The sequence below is a fragment of the Corythoichthys intestinalis genome, chromosome 8 (assembly GCF_030265065.1).
Source record: "Corythoichthys intestinalis isolate RoL2023-P3 chromosome 8, ASM3026506v1, whole genome shotgun sequence".
Lineage (NCBI taxonomy): Eukaryota > Metazoa > Chordata > Actinopteri > Syngnathiformes > Syngnathidae > Corythoichthys > Corythoichthys intestinalis.
Genome location: NC_080402.1, coordinates 31,194,965 through 31,220,161, shown reverse-complemented (window position 1 = coordinate 31,220,161; position 25,197 = coordinate 31,194,965). Strand labels below are relative to the sequence as shown.

Sequence of the window (25,197 nt, the reverse complement as noted above, 5' to 3'; positions counted from 1 at the left end):
TACTTAAACATTATTTGTCTTAAAATGCATTAACTAATGCATTAACTTATGTTAATTAATATAATAATAAAGGTTAGATAAGGGATTAAATGAATTATTGTCATGTTACTTATACATTAGTTATTGTCTAAAAATGCATTAACTAATGTTAATTAAGAGACCCTTATTGTAAAGTGTTACCATTTCATTTTTTTCACAAAGTTCCATGAGCATGCATGGTGCTTTTCTGTATAATTGCCTTGAATCCTTGAGGAAATCACTCTTGAGACACTCCTGCCTGCTTGAATGCACCAAAACGTTCGTCCTGTTTCCACCTAAATCCAGGGTTAGAACGCAGCATGTGTTAGTCTTTATCGCAGTGAAAACTTCCACGACCCTCTGCCTGGCCCAGCTCCCTACGGGAAATCATGGCACTTAGAAGCTGTCTCATCAACTGATAGTGAAGTCTATGACTCAATCTTCAAAACTGATAGTAATTTTTTGTGTGTGTTTGTGTGGTGTAATTTATTTAGACTTTGATGACTAACACATTACCAAACACTGAGCAAGGTCATGTTCCCAACTGTGATGCATCAAATTTCATTTTAAAAACATTCAATAAGCATTTGCTGAGTAAACTACATTATGAAGCTTTGCAGTTGGATAGCTCTCCCATTCTTGCTGGATGTACAACTTCAGCAAGTCGACAGTCTCCATTGAAAAAACACCTTACAGCCCCAACGCAGGGCAGCCAACTGGTCGCAAAAAACACCTTTTTAAACCAACCAATCCATGACATGATGCGTGCCGAACCATGTACAAAGAGTAAAATCCGCCACAGCTGAAATTCCATTGCATTTCGCTGGCTGGCGGGCGTCAATGTGTAACCCTGTATCAGAAAGTTGAAAGTCGCTCTAAAACCCTACTAAGCATTGCAGATCATGTCATGAGCAGAGAAACTTGGCATGTGTGTGTGGTGCAAGACGCGTTCATTAACACATTTTCAGCAATATTCGGCAAGAGATTTACATTGTTTAGTGATTAACACTGAAAAGTAGCTTTTTCATTGTACAATACATCTTAACATCACTGATGGTAAGACAGTGCTCACACTTGAGTCACAGTGTGAATATTTAACAGGTTTCATCATGTGAAAGTTCAAATGTTTAAGACAATTTCAAACAGAATTTAATGCCAATTCCAGGGCAAATTTCACAGTCAACATTGTGGCAAAGCTAATTCCCTGATAATGAGAAAATTCCTCAGGACAATTTTAGAATTGGCTCTGTGTTTGGCTGGCAACTACTGTAATTTTTGGATAATAACTTTTTTCCTTCATTTTGAATCCTCCGGCTTATAGTCCAGAGCGTCTTATTTGTTGATTTATTTGGGTTAATAGGTAACACTTTGAGAGCGATGTCATAAGACCGTCATAATTATGACATGACACTATCATGGGCATGACTGAATGCTTATGACAGATGTTAAGTGTTATCCGGCGAATTATGTCACAAGTGAGATAATTTGCTGGATAATGCTAATTGACATGTTATAAGCATTCACTAATGCTCATGAAAGTGTCATGTCATGATTATGATTGTCTAATGACATTCTTATGGTGCCACTGTCAAATTAAGTGTTACCAAATACCATGAATAGCAATCAATGAAACAACTGGAACTGAAGAAATAATTAGCACAGAACATTTTGATTGTTATTTACATCTGTAGAACTGCAATGCATGGTAAGAGGCATGTTAGACAACAACAGTGCTGGTAGCAGAGGTTGACTGTCTCTCCCAAGGGAACAGTGATGGCCAAATGAAGCTTTTTTACTTTATCAAGATTAGTAAATTTAAGACTTTTTAAGGTTCTGCAGGAACCCAAATTAAGAACAGATCCTAAATGAACTCTGCTAATAACATTGAACGGGAAAGACTGCACCTAGTATAAGTGACCTTAAAAACATGGTTACTCAATGAATCTAAGTATGCAGATCGCTAATTTCTGAGACTTCAAACAATGGAGAAAATAATGCTTGAAAATAAAAAATGACTGGTTATTGGCGCAGCCATTTTGTGATGAACCTCAGGTCAGTTATACCCACACTCCTTGATCTTTAAGGTAAATTGCACCATGTTACAGGAAAAAAAAATTGTTCCTGGCTTGTAATCATTTTATTTGTGTTGCTTAGATCTGAACTAAAATGAAAAAGTGCTGCGAAAAAGGTAAAAGTTTGGTTTTGCTAAAATTAGAGGCTATATTCAAAATTTCTGATTTTACATCCGAGTTGTGCAGAAAATATTTGTTCAATGTCATTTTGTCAGGTCAAACTAAGTCTATAAAAAGAGGGAAGTGTACAATAGTAAGGAAAAGTGGAAAATAGGATTTCAAACCTTAAACTTTTTGGGAAACAAAAGTGTTTTTATGTTAATGCCACGAAACAAACTAGAAAATACCACTTAAATCCTGGGAACAAAATATGTGTTACATTTTGTTATGGGCAGCCAGCATTCGTTAGAAAGCCAGAGCGGGCTGCAGACTTAGCAGTTTTGGGCTGCAAGGCAAATAAAAATTGTGAAGGAAGTTCCTAATTCACATAGTTCGAATGACAAGTTTCTCAAATTATAATGTGTTTGAAGCCTTCAGCACACTGCAGGCGTATTAATTTGAGTTCAGACAATCATTGAATTTAGCTTCTTAGGAGACGTGGTGACAATTTTTTTTGTCATAACGACATACAGGGTGACCCAAAAAAAAAGTTTACACTGCCATAATACAACTTAAATGCCATGTTTATTCAGTTTAGAATTAGAATTTAATCACAAATTATACATTATTGTAAAGAACATGTACGGTACACTCTATTTTTCAATGTGTCCTCCCTTAAGTGTCACAATAGCCTCCAGGCGCCTGCGGAACGCTTGACAGGTGTTCTTTATGTAGGATGCTGTCATCTTTTCCCAAGATCTAACAATGGACCTCTCCAAGGCTGCCACAGAAGTTTGTGGCTTCTTACAGGCACTGTCCTCCACAGTTGCCCATATGCTATAATCCAGGGGATTGAGATCTGGACTCTGGGTGGCCACATATCACCTTGTCAATCAACTTTTTGGTCCCCACAGATCGGGCACTTCCAGACCCAGGTTTTCGTGAGGCTGTTCCAGTATCTTTCAGCTTCTTTTTAACTTTGGTGACTGCACATCCGGACATTCTCAGATTTGCTGCAATCTCAGTAGGTGTCAGACCGGCACGCAGCAATTCAGGTACAGCTAAAGTTTTCTTCATTTTCAGCAGAAGCTCAGGAATTGTAGAGACGAGAGATTACCAGCTGCATTGAGTGACCTTAATGAATCACTTAAGCATGACAACCTATTTAGATATGTTTCAATGGCTTTTAAACAAGCAGTCAACTGAGTGTAAACTTTTTTATGGGTCACCCTGTACTTATTTTCCACACTTCTACATAATGAAAAGTATGCTAATGTTTGGGCAGTCTTTTCAGTACAATGAGGGAGGCACTGAGGCGGACAGCTTGGAACACCTATAGACTTGAACACATACTGTATATAGTGAGGAGCAGAGGTATTTGCATCCCTTGTGATTTTGCAAGTTCACCCACTTAAAAAATAGAGGTCTGAAATTTAAAATGATAGATGCATTTCCACTTGAGACAAGGGATGCAAATAATTCTGATCCTCACTGTAGCAAGAGGAAAAGAATATGGGCACACAAACTATTTAAAGTTACTGTACCTGTTCAATCTGTCACTTTTTCCTCTACACCAGGGGTGGGCAATATATTCCACAAAGGGGCGCAGTGGGTGCGGGTTTTTGTCCATACCCATCATGAGGACAGCCGTTCACCAATATGGTTTCTTACAAGTGCAATCAGTTGATTGCAGTCAGGTGCTTCTTTTTTCCACTAAAACTTCATTGGTTAAACTGTCTGTGCTGAATCAATTGGAACAAAGACCAGGACCCACTGCGGCCCCGCGAGGACTGGTTTGCCCACCCCTGCTCTACACCATTTGGGATGAAAATTAAAGGCCGAGTTATGCTTCCGCGTTAGACCTGCGCCCTCAAGGAACAACCGATTTACGACCCTGAGCCGTAGCCTGACGTGTACCTATTGATTTTTCAAACCCTAGCGTCACGTCAATGCATATGACGTGGCAGAAATTGGAGTGTGATTGGTCCGCTCAGACCGTTGTTTCGGTTTCAGTGCGAAATCACCGCCTTTGTAAAACATTATTTTTCTACATGCAAATATGGACCAAGCTGACGGGAGTATCATCGAAGAGCAAGTCTTGTCAATACATCATAAAGACTGCCAAATGGCAAGGTCAGCGATTGAATAAAAAAATGGAAGAACCACCGAGACGTGTGTGTTCGGAATCGAGTGGCCACACAAAGCGGTGACCCAGTCGGCCAAAAACTGCCAGCTTTTTATCACTTTATGTCGTATTTTTGGTTAGTGCACTTCATCATTTATTGTGTACATATGTTTGCTGTGAGTCTGTGACTTATTTACGTGTCACACTTCAAGTATATGAAGAATAAAGCATAAGTTTGGTGTCAAAACAGTTGTTTTGATGTTTAATTTTCAACAACAGACAGTTCACACACGATACATCATCACTGATTGAGAGTGCCGCGGTGCTTTTATGATAACATTAACATCAAGGATTCCAACGTAGTTTGGGAAGTTCCATAGACGCCAGAAATCTGCTATGACTTCCCACTGGCTGGTTGTAGAACACTGCACACAAATCGGGCTGGAGGGCTTTGCAGACCTCGGACAAAACGCTGGACGCAGTGCTCGACACCAGTTTGAAGCTAGCCGCCACAGCTAGCTGGTTTCCACCCAAGGCTAGAACTCTCTATGCGGCATCAAAAGTTGGACGGACCGCCTCAAAACCGTCTTCTGCGTCGCCTGCGCCTCAACATTAATATGATCAACATTTATTCAATGTTGATGAGCTGAAGATCCACATTTGTTACGGATGGGGAGTAATTTTTGCTTTTGTTCAGGTATGTATGTTTTTCCTTTCACTTTGTACTGGTTTATGTTGGTTTTCACCTGTATTTTTCATTTGCAGTAGTTTCCACCTGTGTGATCTCAGAAGGCCTCCACAGCTGGAACCACTTCCTCATTAGTCAATCATCCAATCATCTGTTCGTCCTGCCACTATATAAGTTGAATTGTTTGCTCTGTTCAAGAGAGGCGGTGGCAGCTCTCACTTTGGTTGTATTGGTTTGTTGAAGCCTGTTATGTTTTGACTTTGATTCCGTTTGTGAAGTTTGCTTTCTGCCACTTGTTTATTAATGATCTCTTTTGTCTTTTTCTTTAGGTTGGCGCAGAGCACAGAGGTAGGGACTTTAGTTAGACACCTGCAGGTCTACATCGTGTCTCCCACCTCACGTAGGTACCAACTCTCTGTATTAGTCCATTAGATAGAGCGGCAACACCACCCATGTATTTTGGGGCGCAATAGGTGCCTGTCACTGTAGTGTTTTAGTTTGGGGGTTGTTTTGGGTTCTAGGTTTAGTTGGGGTTTTTGAACTGTTTATTTGGTGTTTGCTGCATAGTGCAGGGGGTTGGGTAAATGTTTGTGTGCTCTGTGTCCATTGTTTCTTTTCTGTTAAATAAACTTTTTATTTGCAATTTTGACTTGTCACTGCCTCCTCATTGCACACCTGCCGTCTTATGTTACGCCGCGGCCCCTGACAACCAGGGGTACTCGTAACAACATTCAAGCGTTCCATCTTGCATTGTTTATTTTTCTCCGTTAAACTAGACAAGAGGAAGTCAACAAGCATGCCCCAAAACTGTACAAACATAACGCAACACCCCTCTAGTGGCTTGGCGGTGAATTACAGAGCAACGCGTCACCTGGCCGGAGAACCATCAAATGACACCGTAGTCGCTGCGCCGTCACCGCAATGCGGGAGCATAACTCGAGCAAAGTCCAATTCACTTTTTGTGTTCCAACTCTGTCGGTACGGCGTCATCCTCAAACAAGTGTTTTTTTTCCTATTGCCTTTCTTTGCTCTCTAATCGTTTTTCCCGTACACATCCACCAATAAACATTTGGGCAGAAAATGTGCAGAATACACTTTTGAGCCTTTTACACCTTTTTGTTCCATGCGCCTGGCATTTTGTTTACAAAATCTGTATGTACGACTATTCAAGTGTCGCTTCACATGTAAACAATATTCCTTTTGCAATAACCATGATGGTGAGGATAGGTATAACTGATATCTGGAGCAATAGTATTTAAAAATAAGTGATAACAGCAATTTTGTCTACTTTTCAGATATAGGTTTTTATGAAACTTTTTCTCCACTGTAATAGATCAGAAGGATGTGATTCTGCATGTTTTTCAATTTGTTAAACGAGATTCTTTCCACTGGAATACACATAATAATGATCTTTCCCTTTAATTAAAACTATATGCTGGCTCAGTAAGAAAAGCAGAGGAGCAGAAAAGTTGCTTCACTGTGGGGCGACACTAGATGGTATCTCCCTTGCCACCGGTGCCATTTGAGGCCCTTCGGGTACAATCCTCATGCTCAGACTGCCAGCCTCCGTGGTGCTGGAGTTGACGTTAAACTTCCTGTTGGTCGGCTGCACGGCCCTGAGGAAATGCTTCTTGAAGGTCTCGCTCAGGATGATGTAAAGAAGGGGGTTGATGCAGCTGTTGGCGTAGCCCATGCTGATGGCAATGTTGTAGGCATAGGAGAAGGCAATGCTAGGGTTCTGTATACCCAGGTGGACCAGCTGCAGGATGTAGTAGGGTGCCCAGCAGATAAAAAAGGCCAAGCAAATGGCCACCGCCATTCTTGTCACATTCCTGACGCGTACCCTCAGGCTCCGCTGGGGGAGCGGGGCCACACTGCTAGACATGTGCTGCAGTATCTTGAAGAACACCCTACAGATGATGGCAAGAGGGATGGCAAAGGCCAGGAAGAACTGGTAGAGTGTGAACCAGTACATGTTGGTGACGGGGTCAGGCAAGAGCAAAGCGCAGGCTACTAGTCCACCCGGCAGGGGCATGAGGTCGGCGTACATCCACACGGGGATGATGGTGATCAGGGAGAGAGCCCAGACCACAGCAATGACGAATGAGGCCACGCACGGCGTGCGGATGTAGTTGAAGCGGATGGGATGCACCGTAGCGACGTAGCGGTCGAGCGTCATGGCCGTGAGGATGTACGTGCTCACTATCTGACTGTTGGAGTCCAGCGCCGTGATGACCGTGCACATGGTGGCGCCGAAGCGCCATGTGCCATTGCCGAGCAACTGATGGATCAAGAAGGGCATCCCGAGCAGGAAGAGCATGTCGACAATTGACAAGTTGAGGATGAAGACGTCCGGGACGGTTTGCTTGGCGCGGCATTTAGTTTTCTTCATTATAGTGTAGATGACGATGCTGTTGCCAAGGATGCCAACCAGGAAGATGACACCAAAGATGAACAACAGGATGGTGCTGCAGTGAGAAGGACTATCCAAAGCTGGGGAAACCACAAAACAGTGTAAAGGACAAAGACAGTTATTGGAGTGGAAATTTTACAACAGGCTGCACCATGTGATCTGCTAATCAATTTGATTCCTATATCATTATTGGATTAGATCAGGGGTGCCAATTACGTCGATCACAATGCTATTGTGCGTAGCTCACGACAACAAAAAGATTTTTTTTTTTTTTTTAATGTATATAGTTAATTATGTTGTGTGAGCAACATATGAGGTTATGCAGCGCCCCACCCCCCACTGTAAGATCGTGGGAGGTTGTCTCCTTAAAGTAGATCATGGAGCAAACAATGAGCACCTCTGAATGAAATACGAAAAGAAATACAATGTCGTTTGGTCATAACAGTGTATTATATGGTAGCAAGGATGACTATCGCGGGGGGGATGGGCATACGCAGAGATTTAGGGGTGGCTGAAGAGGCATAGCCACCCTGGTGGCCGAAAATGTCATTGCATGTAATTGACTTTCCTATATATGAATTTAAAATTAAGACTTTGGCGGTAAAATGTTGTCCGTAAAAGTTGTAATGACAAAAAAACAAACAACAAAAATGAATGAAATGACAATAAAAAAATGTTCATAATGGGTCAAAATTAGAGACGGTCATTTGCTTTGCTCAGCCAAAACCACCTGAGGACAGAAGTTGCAAGATGGATATACGTAATTTTTGCAAACCTACGCTTTCAAAAGCGACAACAACTTGTGAGAGAGAACCAAGGATTGAAGATGTGGACCATGAAATGCCGGAGAGCACAGCCAAAATGGTGAGCGGCGGTTCAGTTTGCCCCATCCATCCATCCATTATCTTCCGCTTGTTCCGGGGTCGGGTCGCGGGGGCAGCAGCTTTAACAGGGAAGCCCAGACTTCCCTCTCCCCAGCCACTTCAACCAGCTCCTCCGGCGGGATCCCAAGGCGTTCCCAGGCCAGCCGAGAGACGTAGTCTCTCCAGCGTGTGCTGGGTCGTCCCCGGGGCCTCCCGCCGGTGGGACATGCCCGGAACACCTCTCCAGGGAGGCTTCCGGGAGGCATCCGAACCAGATGCCCGAGCCACCTCAGCTGGCTCCTCTCTACGCGGAGGAGTAGCGGCTCGACGCCAAGTCCCTCCCAAATGACCGAGCTTCTCACCCTATCTCTAAGGGAGAGCCCGGACACCCTGCGGAGGAAACTCATTTCGGCCGCTTGTATCCGGGATCTTGTTCTTTCGGTCACCACCCAAAGCTCGTGACCATAGGTGAGGGTAGGAACGTAGATCGACTGGTAAATCGAGAGCTTTGCCTTTTGGCTCAGCTCCTTCTTCACCACTACGGACTGGTGCAGAGTCCGCATTACTGCAGACGCCGCACCGATTCGCCTGTCGATCTCCCGCTCCCTCCTACCGTCACGTCTACATGTGTTTTGTGGATCTGGAGAAGGCGTTCGACCGTGTGCCTCGGGGAGTCCTGTGGGGGGTGCTCCGGGAGTACGGGGTACTGAGCCCCTTGGTAAGGGCTGTTCGGTCCCTGTACGACCGGTGTCAGAGTTTGGTCTGCATTGCCGGCAGTAAGTCGAATTCGTTCCCAGTGAGGGTTGGACTCCGCCAAGGCTGCCCTTTGTCACCGATTTTGTTCATAATTTTTATGGACAGAATTACTATGCGCAGCCGAAGCGTTGAGGGGGTCCGGTTTGGTGACCTCAGCATTGAATCTCTGCTTTTTGCAGATGATTTAGTGCTGTTGGCTTCATCAAGCCATGACCTCCAACTCTCACTGGAGCGGTTCGCAGCTGAGTGTGAAGCGGTTGGGATGAAGATCAGCACCTCCAAATCCGAGACCATGGTCCTCAGTCGGAAAAGGGTGGAGTGCCCTCTCCGGGTCGGGGATGAGATCCTGCCCCAAGTGGAGGAGTTCAAGTATCTTGGGGTCTTGTTCAGTTTGCCCCAAAGACGTTAATTGCACAACAGAGCCAACACCGGACGTACCATATTCAATGGACGACGATCTTGGCCAAAAGCATAGCTGTCCTAAGCAGCCTGATTTAGAATTCCTGTCAAAAATAATGGGAATCTAAAAAAAAAAAAAAAAAAAAAAACTTATTTTCAACGTATGATTATAAATATTCTTAGCTGGAATATTCAGTCAAAAAGGACGCGGCGTCTACTTCTCCACTAGGTAAGACAGAAAAACGCTCGCGCACACACACAACTGGGATAACCGCATGTACGACCGTGGGCTAAGCTAATATCTTAGCATACAGTATATCTTGTAAGCTAGTTCTCCTGCATTGTTCAAAGGTCTACTTTCCATTACTGAGTGTTGTTAAACTAAGCTAAAATCTAATAATAGCTAAGCATAAGGTGACGGTCACAGACAGAGGAGAGAAGAAAGGAGAATAGCTGCCTGTATTTATTTCTGTCACTTTCAACGGCTAACTGTCTGGATATTGATATAGTTCAGATTTTAATTACATGTTAGATTTTTTTCCAGGAAGGATTTATATCACATATTAATGGTTTTTGACTCCAAGGAAAAGTAGTCTATACACTCCTGGTCAAAAAAACAGTTTAAAAATAGCAAGAATTTGCATCACCTAATTAAACGTTCAATAAAAAAATTAAAATAAAAGAAATAACAAACAAAAACTCCCCAAACCAGAAAATATTTTCTTAGTAGGACCAGGTGTGAAAGTGGCTAAAATTTCTTGCCGGAACTCCCTGACGTGAAGGTCACCATGGAGCCACAATTTTAAATTTTTTTCTTTTTTTTTTTTTTCATTTTGGCTGGGGGGTCAAACTTCTTAAACTACAAATAAAAAATGATTTTCATTTAAAATTGTATTTTTTCAATGATTTGCAAAGTAAAAGTTAACAAAAACAGCAATAACCCCAACCTCCATCTCCTAATTTTCATTTTCCCTCATTTCCTCATACTAAATGCCAAATCTCAATTACTACTTAAGAACATAGGATGTATATTAAAAATTGAAGTTAATGTAAACATTTGCTTTTTTTTTTTTTTTTTTTTAAATAATAAAAATATACCGTATTGGCCCGGATATAAGACGGCCCTGATTTTAAGACGACCCCCTCTTTTTCAAGACTCAAGTTTGAAAAAAGACTTTTTGAACACCAAATTAATTTTTATACAGAACATAATTACAGTACATCTCAAACAAATTATTATAACAATATATTTGAGAGAAAAAGCATGTTATTTTGCCTCATTCAAATCTTAATATCTGAACATTTAAATATGTAAACTAAAGTGCAATCACATTCGTAAATAAATGGCTTCTGATTTTGGAAACGTAAATAAACCAAGCTATTGTGATAAAACAACAATATTGTATGTAAATCTGATGTTGGTAGATTGTTTTTGTTCTTGGAGATGAAATGCATGTGTGGCAGTTTAGGATTTAATTAAAAAAAAATGTTTACATAGCGTTTTGACAGTTTGACAGTTCATATTTTCGGAATCAAAGCACAGTGTTCTGGAACAGCATTCCGGCCCTGAATCTTATACCGGAACTGCGTTCTGACCCTGAATCTTATACCGGAACTGCGTTCCTGATCGTTTCACCCCTGAGTAGGACTCAGTAATGAGTAGCACCACCATTCTTGTTAATCACTTCAAAAATTAATTGAGGCATGCGAGTGTTTACGGGAGGCTGGTGGGAACATTGCTCCAAGTGGTGAAGATGGCTTCATGAAAGGCATCAACTGTCTGGAACTGATGGCCGTTTTCATAAACTTCCCTACATCCCCAAAGAAGCAAGCTTTTTGAACTACAGCATTGTCCAGATTGCACGTTTACGTGTTCATTTGATCTCAATAATTTGGTTCTAATTCTGGACTCCGCTAGTGCTAAGAAAGATCTAGGATCCCTGTTTCAAGATTAAAGCGACAAATTAAAGAAAATTAGGCTGATAATCTAATCATAGACTTCATAATTATATTGAAAGGTCACACCCCTCAGACACTGCGCCACGCCTTCAAGTAGGGGGCCTGCCCACATCCAGCATCAAGAGGAGCTATTCTCAAACACACGCACGCAGCGATCTGACGCCGGATTTAGGTTGAAAAAGTACTAAAGCTGTACAGCATACAAACAGGAAGGATTGTCTCAGGATGGATTTGTTCGAGGATTCAAGGTAATTATTATATTTTTCGTACCATGCATGCATTTTGAAACAAAATCAATGGGAGAAATTAGCCGGTACAGTATTAGTGTTATAATTTGCAATATCTACGTGAAATAAATGCTAACTCTAGGGGTGTAACGGTACACAAAAAACTCGGTTCGGTACGTACCTCGGTTTTGAGGTCATGGTTCAGTTCATTTTCAGTACAGTGAGAAAACAAAATGCAAAATATAAACGTGCTAGTTTTTTATTACACACCTTAGTGCTTTCAACAATAGGAACATTAGCCTATACAAAGCTAGAATTCTGCTCAAAAAGTAGCGGGTATTGAAAGATAATACAACAACAATTTGCCTTTCAGAGCCTGCGTATTGGTCAGCTTTCTTTCCGAAAGAAAGAAGAAAAAAGAAGTCCTGTGCTAAAGAGAAAAGCAATCCCAATGACAAAGATTTTAACATGTATTTTACAAATGAAATGCCTCAGTGAATCTTTTTTTTTTGGTTATGAACTGTTTTCAAAAGCTTTATTGGTGGATTTTCTCAAGTTAAAGCGCCACACAGAAATTCATAAATTTAATTGTGTAAGCAGGATGTGTGTATTATTCTTATTATTTGATTACAGGTGTTTTAGCTCATTTCAGTTTATTTTATTTAAATGGGCTCTTATTTATTTTATTATGTGTTTATATTTTACAAATGTGATGTAGTATTCATTTATATTGTATATTTTATGTTATATAACTTTAGTTCCTATGTGTATATTAGTTCCTACTTGTTTTGTTGTGGTAAGAGGGTTTTGGTATTGAACACGGGGTCGTGTTGGTTATTATTATAGCAGAGAAGACAGCAGTAAATCAACAAAGACAAGTCAACTGTGCCCCAATCTACCACTTAAGAGATCTGAAGGACTCAAAAAGTGGGTTACGATTGCATATTAGTTTGAAAATCGACCAGATCCACCGTATTTTTACACGAGTGACTTCCGGTCTGCCCGATCCTAGCTACCGGTAGTAGTGACGCAGGAGGGTCGCGTCTCGCGTCAAATAATAAATTCTGCCGTTCTTTTCTCGTGCGTCGCGTTGAGCCGCTTTTGGGACGCGTATAACACGCGGCCGCACTGCGACTGGTTTGCATTGACTGACTGGCTTTAACACCCGCGTTTCACTGCGTTCTCGCGGTGGCCACGTTGTCGCGCCGTTGACGTTTCTGGGTTATATACCGTCCTACCGTGTTGGTCCTCATTATAGTAGAGAAGACGGAGTAAATGTAATCTACACAAAGAAACTGTAACCCGATCGACTCACAGCCTCGATAAGTAAGGGTTACATTACGTCAGAAACACGTTCGGTATGCCTCTGCTCCGAACCGAGCACCACGTACCGAAACGGTTCAATACAAATACGTGTACCGTTACACCCTTAGCTAACTCCCCGGTTTTTTGCTTTTAACCAAGAATCGAGACTGTTTTACGTCCATATCTATAAAGAATTCAGGGATTTAAGCATTTATTCACAAGAATTTTCAATGTAAGAAGCTCTTTGTGGTGATAAGGCGGCACCACAGTGGCTTAAAGACTAGCAGCACATTCGACATATTTACGTAAAATAAATGCTAACTGCCCGTTTTTTGTGTGTGTGTGTTTTGAACCAAGAATGGAGACTGTTTTACGTCAATATCGATAAAGAATTCAGGGATTTAAGCATTTATTCACAAGAATTTTCAACGTAAAAAGCGCTTTGTGGTGATAAGGCGGTGCCCACAGTGGCTTAAAGACTAGCAGCACTGGTTTTCACCCAGGTCACAGTACAATTACAGCTACAGTCTCTGTCTTAAATAATATTGTCTCCTTTCTTGATAATAAACAGTTCTGTGCTGCTCTTTTCATTGATCTTTCAAAAGCATTTGATACCGTTGATCATAAAATTCTTCTTCATAAACTACAGGCCATCGGTTTGGATGTTAATGCTCTCAACTGGTTCCAGTCCTACCTTACAGACAGAATACAAAATGTTGCTGCTGACAGTGTTCAATGAAGTCCACTTACTATTACAAATGGAGTGCCGCAGGGGTCCGTTCTTGGATCACTCCTTTTCACGTTATACATTAATAATATTATTCTTCCCAATCAATATTGTAATGTCAACTTTTTTGCTGATGATTGCATTCTATATGCTCCCGGTTCTTCCCCAGCTCTAGCTCTGACTAATTTACACACTGCTTTTGATTCTTTACAAATATCTCTTGATAACCACAGATTAGTTTTAAATGCTGAAAAAACTAAATACATGGTTTTCTCCACTTCCACCATTACTGACAATGACTTATCCGGAATCAAATCCCTAAATGGTACCCAAAGTACTCTCACTGACTCATACAAATACGTAGGAATTTGGATTGACAGAAATTTATCATTCAAAACCCATATTCATCATCTAATCCGTAAATTTAAATTTAAACTTAGCTTCCTGTATAGAATCAAAGGCTGTCTGTCAACTTCTAACTTCTTTATTTCTGTTCTTGTTTATGGAGACATCCTGTATTGTCATGCAGCTCCATCAACTCTTCATCAGTTAAACCCGGTTTATTACAGTGCACTGCTTTCATCACCAATGACAATTTCTGCACTCATCATTGTAGCCTTTATCAAAACGTTGGATGCTGTTCACTATAGTCAAGAAGAAATATCCATCTCATTATTCATCTATAAGGCTTTACTGTGCAAACTCCCTAACTACCTCACATCTCTCCTGTCATTCAAATCCAGTAACTACAAAACACGATCAACTAACTACTTAACCCTAAACATTCCACTCACACTCACTAATGTTGGTAGAACTGGCTTTAGCTATTATGCTCCTCTTAAGTGGAACGAATTGCAATCTACTCTTAGACTACAGTCAATCATTCATCTTGGTGATTTTAAATCTCTTTTGTTTGATGTTTTTAATAATAATAATAATAATGCATTTTATTTAAAGGCGCCTTTCTGGCACTCAAGGTTGCCGTACAATCATTTAAAAATATTAAAAGTGAGAAAATGAAAGTATATAACGTATAAGGAAATTTAAAGTACTAAAAGAGATATACGGGCGGTTAAGAAGACCAGAACTAAGTGATTATTGTGTATAGGCTAGTCTAAACAGGTGAGTTTTGAGTTTTGTTTGAAAAAGGGGGAGGGAATCTGTGTTCCTGAGATCGGGTGGGAGTGAATTCCAAAATGGTGCTAAGGCGAGCGGGGGGGACAGACAGTTGTATGGAGGAGGAGGATCTAAGGCCACAGGAGGGAGTAGTAACATGAATGAGATCGGACAGGTATGGAGGGGAGAGGTTATGGATGGCCTTGAATGTGAGGAGGAGAACTTTGAACTGTATTCGAAAGTGGACCGGGAGCCAGTGAAGCTGTTGGAGGACTGGAGTGATGTGGTGGATGGACGGGGTACGGGTTATGATGCGGGCAGCTGAATTCTGGACCAGTTGGAGTTTATGGAGAGTTTTACGAGGGAGGCCGAAGAGGAGGGAGTTGCAGTAGTCCAGACGGGAAGTGACAAGGCTGTGAACCAGGATTGCAGCAGAATGTGGTGTGAGGGAAGGGCGGAGGCGATTAATGGTGCGTAGGTGAAAGTGGGCAATCCGGGTAATGTTTTTGATGTGCCATTGAAAGGAAAGTGTGTTGTCAAGGATTACTCCTAGGCTCTTGACTTGGGGGGAGGGTGAAACAGTGGAGTTGTCAATGGTAATGGATATGTTATGGTTTTTCGAGATGGTGAATTTAGAGCCACCGAGGAGCACCTCAGTTTTATTACTGTTAAGTTTTAGGAAATTGTGGGTAAACCAGATTTTTATTTCAGTGATACAGTCAGTCAGAGATGAGGGCGGGAGAGAGGAGGAGGGTTCAGAAGTGAGGTAGAGTTGGGTGTCGTCGGCATAGCAATGAAAGTGGATGTTGAATTTACGAAAAATATTGCCAAGGGGAAGTAGGTATATGATGAAGAGTAGGGGCCCCAGGACAGAGCCCTGAGGCACACCGGAGGTAACAGGGGAGGGTGTGGATTTAAATGACTTTAGTTGGATGTATTGACTGCGCTCAGAAAGATAGGAAGAAAACCAGTTCAACGGGGTGCAGGTGATGCCAATAGTGGAAAGCCGGTGGAGGAGTGTGGTGTGACTAATTGTATCAAAGGCTGCAGATAGGTCTAGGAGGATGAGGATGGAGAGCAGGCCAGAATCAGCTGCCATGAGGAGGTCGTTGGTTATTTTAACGAGTGCCGTTTCAGTGCTGTGTAGTGGGCGGAAACCAGATTGAAACTGTTCATAAAGGTTATTCTGGGATAAGTGAGAGTGGAGTTGTGAGGCGACTGTTCTTTCGAGGATTTTGGAAATGAAAAGGATGTTGGATATGGGGCGGAAGTTATTGAAGTCGGAGTGGTCAGCACCAGGTTTCTTGAGGATTGGCCTAACGGCTGCAGTTTTGAGAGAAGCGGGTACAATTCCAGAGGTGAGGGATGAGTGGATGATAGCAGAGATGAGCGGGACCAGGGAGGGTGAGCAGAGTTTAACTAGTTGAGTGGGCATGGGGTCCAGATGGCAGGTGGATGGACTGGATTTCCGGATGAGTTTGGCAATCTCAAATGGGGTTCATTCATTAGTGATCATTGTAACTGTTTCCGTTGGCGTATTTTGTGTTGTCTGATATTTGTGAATGTTTCTTTGTGCTCAGGCCTCTCTTCTAAAAGAGATATTAATCTCAATGAGACTGCCTGATAAAATAAAAATTAAAATAAAGATTAAATAAGTAAAACACTCGACATATTTACGTAAAATAAATGCTAACCGACCGTTTTGTTTTGTTGTTGTTGTTTTTTTTTTTTTTTTGCTTTTAACCAAAAATCAAGACAATTTTACGTCCATATCTATAAAGAATTCAGGGATTTAAGCATTTATTCCCAAGAATTTTCAACGGAAAAAGCTCTTTGTCTGTGTTTCCACTCGGTCAGCTTTGACAGAGATAGGCCCCCTATGAATCAGCCCCATGCTCTGTGTCGCGTCAATATATTATGAGGTCTATGCTCTGATTTTTATCATTGCCCCCCCAATAACTATTCTCTAAGATTTTACTGTTTGTTGTCCCCTTCCAATTTAGAAAACGGATGGATCTGCGCCCCTGTATGGTAGTATAGTGTGTCCCCTTGCTTCGCTAACTTGCCAGGCTAAGTGATAAATAGGGTCTCTTCCAGCATGAACGGCAAAGCTTATAAAATACTGGTAAGGCCAGGTGCGCTATACAGATTAGAGACGGCATCGTTGAAAAAAAGCCAGGTGGCCGAGCTGGAGGTGGCGGAAATTAATTTATGGAGGTTTTCTCTCTGAGTGAACAGGTAGGATAGGATCAAACATGATTTAATCTCCTGAAAAGCCAAGGTTAGACATAAATAGTAATGATGCTTCCACACTGGACAAGAGACAAATTTTTTGTCCAGCATAAGTCCATAAACAGCAATGCAAAATGTTGTAAAGAGATTTTTAAATGGTGATTATTATCTGACAATTTTTAACCTCAACCTATTTCAAAATAATTTATTGTGGAAGATAAAAAGCCTAGTGTAAACACAGTATATAAAGCAAACCAAACCAGAGGCGTTATAAAGTCATTTCTAGTTTTGAACATTTGCAGTCCGAGCATTATCATTTTTCTCTCCAAATAATTAGAAAATAAGAATAAATCACTAAATATAATGTGCTTTTAACAGGGAAAACATGCAAAGGCTACATGGTTCGCTTTTTTCCACCGAGTTCCAGGTTTGTACCTAAGTTGGCACTGGTTTCCATGAACAAAGGGGCTGAAAACCGGAGCTGAGCAGGCACCAAGTCCTTGCTGAGCCAGAATGAAGCCACAGGGAGTGCAGGATTAAACCCATGATCTCAGAACTGAGGCAGGCATGCTACCCAGACACCGGCTTTTCCAACTCGTACGGAGCAGCCCCCTAGCTAATCCCTTGGGAATTTTCTTTTCAAGAGTGGCACTCACACAGAGGTTGCGCTAGACTTTTTCGTTGTCTGTCATTTTGACTGACAGGGTCATAAAAATCCGGTCATAATCTATTTTTACCCGTCACTTAATTTTTAAAAATGATAATAATGACATTGTGGTAACCCTTTGTTTAGCATAATTCACTTTCCGTACTTGTGTGTCCATTTGGCCGAGCGCGTTACCGGCTACGACACAGTCACGTGACAGAGACACGGCTGGACACAGCAATTCGAGCTAACAAGACTCTTAACATTGCATACCGCTTCAACATATTCAATAGTATTTAGTTTTCATTCATTTTAAATTAATATTCTGTCCGAACAAGCTTAACAGAGAATCCACACCGTGCCATCACACATCAAGCAGATGAATATGTAACTTTTTCTCCGCAGTGACAAAAACAGATGACTGTGGCCCCAGTAGGTACTAGGCTACATATGGAACAATGAAATTAACAGTTCACCTGCTGTGGCATGAACGCAGTCTCACACTTTCCTCCTGGTGCACATGGACTTGAATTGCGTGCCCGCTTGTGCAGTCCCTCTATTTTCACCTCTTTTATCAACACCATCGTCGTTTTGGGGCTTTTTGAAGAAACTTAGGACACTCAGTTGCCTTGACATTTTTCCGAGTAAGGCCAACGACTTCATGCATCAAGAGAGACAATAGCTAATTAATATGCTCACTCGCCACCCTGTGGTCTGGGGTGTGAATTGCAACCTGTCAAATGACGGATGGACTTCAGTTTTTTCCGTCACCGTTTTAAAAAATCGGTCAACGACGGAAAATATTCGGTTAACGCGACCCCTGCACTCACAATAGAATTACCTCCATTTACGATGCATACTGAAGTGTCATTTGGCCTTATACTGGTTCTCAGACAGTTACTTTAATTGGTTCTCTTTTTCCTCATCATCAGTGCTCAAGCCAGCCTTTAATATTCTCTGCTGATCTCCACTGCCATCAAGGCTTTTTCATCCTTTGAACTGCCACTCAAGCATATTCAAGATACTGTCGCAGCAAGTGAAAATCCCAGTAAATATGCAGACTGCAAATGCATACACCAAAAACAAGGTCATAAATGAAGTTACAGTGGGGCAAATAACTATTTAGTCAACACCAAAACTGTGCAAGTTCTCCTTCTTGAAAAGATTAGAGAGGCCCGTAATTGTCAACATGGGTAAACCTCAACCATGAGAGACAGAATGTGGGGGGAAAAAAAACAGAAAATCACATTGTTTGATTATTAAAGAATTTATTTCCAAATTAGTGTGGAAAATAAGTATTCGGTCACCTACAAACAAGCAAGAGATGTCTAACGAGGCTCCACTCGTTACTTGTATTAATGGCACCTGTTTTAACTCGTTATCGATGTAAAAGACACCTGTCCACAAGCTCAGTCAGTCACACTCCAAACTCCACTATGGCCAAGACCAAAGCGCTGTCGAAGGACACCAGAGACAAAATGGTAGACCTGCACCAGGCTGGGAAGACTGAATCTACAATAGGTAGAACGCTTGGTGTAGGCTGGGAAGACTGAATCTACAATAGGTAAAACACTTGGTGTAAAGAAATAAACTGTGGGAGCAATTATTAGGAAATGGAAGACATACAAGACCACTGATAATCTCCCTCAATCTGGGGCTCCATGGAAGATCTCACCCTGTGACGTCAAAATGACAACAAGAACACAACAAGAACGGTGAGCAAAAATCCCAGACCCACCCGGGGGGACTTAGTGAATGACTTACAGAGAACTGGGACCACAGTAACAAAGGATACTATCAGTAACACAATGAGCCGCCAGGAACTCAAATCCTGCACTGCCAGACGTGTCCTCCTGCTGAAGAAAATACACGTCCAGGCCCATCTGCGGTTCGTTGGAGAGCATTCGGATGATCCAGAAGAGGACTGGGAGAATGTGTTATGGTCAGATGAAACCAAAATTAAACTTTTTGGTAGAAACACAGGTTCTCGTGTTTGGAGGAGAAAGAATACTGAATTGCATCCGAACAACACCATACCCACTGTGAAGCATGGGGGTGGAAACATCATGCTTTGGGGCTGTTTTTCTGCAAAGGGACCAGGATGACTGATCTGTGTAAAAGAACGAATGAATGGGGCCATGTATCGAGAGATTTTGAGTGAAAATCTCCTTCCATCAGCAAGGGCATTGAAGACGAGACGTGGCTGGGTCTTTCAGCATGACAATGATCCCAAACACACAGCCAGGGCAACAAAGGATTGGCTTCATAAGAAACCTTTCAAGGTCCTGGAGTGGCCTAGCCAGTCTCCAGATCTCAATCCCATAGAAAGTCTGTGGAGGGAGTTGAAAGTCAGTGTTGCCCAACGACAGCCCCAAAACATCGCTGCTCTAGAGGAGATCTGCATGGAGGAATGGGCCAAAATACCAGCAACAGTGTGTGAAAAGCTTGTGAAGAGTTACAGAAAACGTTTAGACTCCGTTATTGCCAACAAAGGGTACGTAATAAAGTAAAGAACTTTTGGTATTGACCAAATACTAATTTCCCACCATGCTTTGTGAATAATTTTTTAAAAAATCAAACAATGTGATTTTCTGTTTTTTTTTTGTTTTTTTTCCACATTCTGTCTCTCATGGTTAAGGTTTACCCATGTTGACAATTACAGGCCTCTCTAATATTTTCAAGTGGGAGAACTTGCACAATTAGTGGTTGACTAAATACTTATTTGCCCCACTGTGAGTTAAAATTATTTCAATAATACATTTATAATATAGCTATAAACTATAGCTATTCCTTTGCATGTTTTGAAATGGCACGTGGATGGATGTTTTAGATTAGACATGGCTTTTGTTTGAGCAGAAAATTAGTGAAAGGGCAACATTTTCAACAAATAATGGAGGATACGTTTCAAGCTGAATGTCTCCGTGTACTTTTGAAAGCTTTTAGAGAACCAAAAGAGTAGACACAGGTGGGTTCTGCGTCTGGAATTGGTGGGCGGAGGGGGGTCTAAAGTTTGGGAGCAGAGCCCCTAAAGATATTGCTCTCCATGGTGCCGGTGAAAACACAAGGCACAGTGGGGGACGGAAGAAGAGTGAACGAGGAAGGCAGTAAATGGGAAGGATGTCAGAGTGAAAATTTGTGAAAAGCCTTTCAAGGGTATAGATGGAAGATTAGATTCCCGATTCACTGCTAAACCAAGAACAAATGGAGTTGCTGAAAGAAAAATAGACTGATGTGGTGATGTAGCAGACTTCTGATCTTTGAGATAATAGTGGGACTTTTGTGGAAAGCCACAAAGAGAGTGCTTTATACAAAACAGTGGATTTTGAGGAATAGCGTCTGGGGAGGCTAAGGGAACCTATTATGTGATTGATAGTTATTGATGTGGGTGTGAAAATATGTGCCATAAAGAATGACACCCAGACTCTCAAACCGTAGGAAAGAAACTCAATTAAGAACGTGATTTCAAGTATTAAATAAATGTTTTATATAGTATATTTGAAATACATTCATAGAAAATAGAATGTATCCAGCTGCGTGGTATGTATTAATGTAAAAATGATGAAGGGAAAATGTTCCAGCACAAAAACCAGGAGAATACGTAACGGAAAAAGGGCTTTATATTTAAGTTCATTGTCAATTTTCTCCCAACATATTCTAGATCAGTGGTTCTTAACCTGGGTTCGATTGAACCCCAGGGGTTCGGTGAGTCAGGCTAAGGCAGACATGTCCAAAGTCCGGCCCGGGGGCCAAATGCGGCCCGCGGTCAAATTTCATCCGGCCCCCAGCCTCTGTCCTAAAATCAATAACGAACGTCTGGCCCGCACACAGACTTGATAAATTGGTCAGCAGTACTGCTACCAGCAACACACTAAATGCTACTCCTCATTTACCCTTTAAAAGGTAGCAGCACTCAAAGCAACATTACCCCATGTGACCCTTTACTCCCAATTTTTTAAAATGACGACAATCAACAAAAAAAAAAAATAAAGTTGACTGTTACGGCCGACGCAGGAAGGATAGGTGGAAATTGGACTATTTCTTCACTAAAATACGCAACAACTGTGTCTGCCTCATTTGCAAAGAGACAGTCACTGTTTTTAAAGAGTTCAATGTGAGGCGATATTACCAAACAAGACATGCAGACATGTACGACAAGATTACAGGGAAGATACGTCGTGAGAAATTGAAGCAACTTGAAGCTAGTTTATTTCGCAGTAGTATTTCGCAAGAGCCCGAGAGTCGAAAGAGAACGCCACAAAGGCTAGTTGTGAGATTGTTGAAATTGTTAATTAAAAAAAAAAAAAAAAAGCAAATGTGACGGACAGAATGGCTTGCTAAAATTTGCTTAAATATATTGTTCGTCAAAGGACGTCAGCCAAGGTCGGCCCCCCAAATTTTTACGACACCAAATCTGGCAAATCTGCAAAAAGTTTGGACACCCCTGGTCTAAGGGGTTAGGTGAAGGTTATGACACTCAGAGCCCTATTTTTGGACGCTGACTAAAGCTAGGCAAAGTGTCGTTTTAGACTGGTTAGTTCCCAATTTACAGGCTTTATTCCAATTATTCTATTCCTCATTCTGATGGGAGGAGAAACGGGTTTGCTCAGTGGAAGGTTGACTCTCACTTGGTATGAGGAAGTACAACATACCAACGGGTGGCGCACACTGCGTTGACATTAGAAAAAAAAAAAAAAACATTTGCGTCACATTTTACGCCATGAAAATAGTATGTGAGGCAAGGATGTGAATGTCTACATGAAAAAAAATAGAAGCAGTGTGAAATGGAGTTTACTTTCATTTTCCAAAGTGAAAAGCAAATCAAAAGGAAACATTATTTGTTGTGAATTCACACTCTTTATTGGGTTTCTTTTTTTCTTTTTTTTTTTTTTTTTAACATAATGACATTGTGTACAAATTTGGTGATATTTTGTGCAGGGTGTTTCATTAAATTTGATTACATTTCTGATGTAAACATGACAAACTGCACGGTCAAGATTAATGCAACTGAGCAGGTTTAACGCTGAACAATATACTGTAAGATATTCCAAATTTGAATGAAAAATTATGCACATTGGGCCAATCCTGGTTTAGTGGTCTGGTGATGGTGCAGGCATGAAGATAAAAACATACATTTTGGCCTGTTTAAAACATCCAGTCTAAATTAAAAAATTTAAATGGAAATTCACTCAAACCTACCTTAGATATATCGATTTTGAATTAGACATAAAACGATTTTTATTCCAAAGGGTTCGGTTAATGCACGTGGGAGACTCATGGTGTTCGGTACCTTTAGGAAGGTTAAGAACCACTGTTTTAGATAAAGATTTCAATCAATCCAAGCCAAGAAAAAAATGCTAATATTTTTTCTCTGAAATTGCTTTTTCCCCAACATTACGTATTTTTGTTTAGAACATATATGCTCGTAAGATGCACTGATCCCACTGTATGGGTGTTATTCTTTTTGTCAGTTTGCTTTTGCCAAATCACATTTTAGACTGTGTGCTTCCATCTAGTCCGTGCAGCGCTGCAGAATTAGTAGTGATTGCAAATGGATTGTAAAAAACATTCTCACAGGCTCTAATGTATATTATTTCCGAAATGCTCCAGCTTGTGTTCATGGCATAGTTACATGGAATGACACTTTACGCTTGTATAGATTCTCCAATTCTACAATTGTGACATGTGTATGTGTGTGAGAGAGACATATAGGGAAAGGAAGACCACTCGAGATGCGGTGTGCTCCTAACTAAAATAATTGAGATCTGAACTTTTTCTTTTTATCAATGTAATGACAGGTCTATAATTTCATTCCAATGTTTAGAAGTGGATTAACAATGGCAGTTATGAATATGAATAGCAGTAAAATGATAAAATTGGATTTTCAAATTGAGCACGGAAATTACAGGGCAGTAACAATTCTAATTTTTGACAAAGTAAACAAAAATTTAAAAACAAAAATGGACAGAAAAGTAGCACAAATGAAGAAAAACTTACCAACCTAAACAAAAGACACAGCTTTGAGCACTTTTGAAAAAGGTGTGATACAGATGGAGACGTTTCTCTTCTATGGTGGGAATGTTGTGGTGCAGCTGTCGGACATGAAGGCATGCTTTTTAGATGGAAGAAATGACAAAATAAACTTTTACAATGACAACAAATAACCATTCACCCACCTGATGTTGCATTAATGTACCCGAGAGAGAAGTTGAACTCATCAAGGAACTCCATTGCTGATAACCCAAGAGCAATTTAGAAGTAAAATAATGTCAAAGAAAAAATGGTTGCTAAACAAATTAATCCAAGAGCTCAGTTGGAATGGTTATGCGCATCTTCAGGGTGAGGCTGCATGGTGCACACACAGACTGCTGCGCGTCTCTGGCTCTTTTTATTTGCTCTATCTTCCTCCGTCTCAGGCTCTCTAATCCTGCACCACTCAGAGGCGCTGTTATTTCTCCACGCAGACCAGAAGCCAGGTAATGACTTTTTTTTTACCCCACCAAAAGGCAGCACAGGTCGCTAGCAGAGGTGGGTAGAGTAGCCCAAAATTTTATGTTAAAATGTTTAAATGTACTCAAGTACAAGTAGAAAAGTATCCAGTAAAAAGAATACTCAAGTGTTGCGTAACATTGTGAGTAATTGCTTATTTTTATTTTTTAAACAATGGTATCTCAGCACAAACTTCGAGGCACTTCCGCTTTATTTCAACATGTCTGCTCGCAAGTTCCGTTTTAGAATTTCTCCATCCAAAACAACAATGGAGCTGGAGTAACATTACTCATCTAAATCCCTTATAAAAGACCATTTGGAAATACTGCGTCCATCTGCCATCATCACGACAAGGGAGGACAACATTTTCATGAAGGCAGATGTGGAACCAAGCTCGTACCACCGCAAAGACCAGTGTTCTGGCAAAATCTGCTAGATCGGCGAAGCGTCTTACATTAGTCGAATTTAACACCCAAAGTACAACCCTGCGCTCTAAACTTGTTTTGTTTACATGCATAAAGGCAGAACATACTAAAAAATGCCTTAAGAAAATACTTAAATGTAGTTATATCAAATAAGGACGGTTTAAATACGCTACGTGACTAATGTGGTCAACTGCTTCAAAGCTAATGTGGCATGTAACCACAGCCACAGGGTAATGTTACGACGGCATGACGTCACGGCCGTAAAGTGTGTTTTTGCGGGAAGAGTGCTGCGTTAGGATAACGGCGACTTACAATAAACAGCAGTGAGGACACAGTCAGTTTCCGAGCGTTTTATTGAACATAACATTGGCGACGAAGATGGAGCTTCCACTCTCTCCTCTTCCTCCGTTCCTCGCCCTGCCTGGCGAGCCGCCAATCCCGTGGCCCCGCTGGTTGGAGTCCTTCGAGATTTTTATTGAAGCCATCGGGCTAGCCGGCGCTAGCGATGCGCGGAGGCGGGCAATGCTTATCCATAGCCTGGGCGGCGAGGGCCAACGCATCTTTCGGACCCTCGGACCGGCCACGACATTTACGGACTGTATTGCGCTGCTCTTCGGCCACTTCGCTGCTCCACAGAGCGT

The 25,197-nt window shown here is 41.4% G+C and overlaps 1 protein-coding gene across 1 annotated transcript; it reads right to left on the bottom strand.

Annotated features, from left to right (window-relative positions):
- Window positions 1-1,525: 1,525 nt before the first annotated feature.
- Window positions 1,526-23,975, bottom strand: mchr1a (melanin-concentrating hormone receptor 1a). The gene is made up of 2 exons (XM_057842957.1): window positions 23,819-23,975; window positions 1,526-7,495 (listed from the first exon to the last, which is right to left on the bottom strand). The coding sequence occupies exons 1-2, from the start codon at window positions 23,871-23,873 to the stop codon at window positions 6,477-6,479; spliced, it is 1,074 nt and encodes a 357-aa protein (XP_057698940.1). The 5' UTR covers window positions 23,874-23,975; the 3' UTR covers window positions 1,526-6,476.
- Window positions 23,976-25,197: the final 1,222 nt, after the last annotated feature.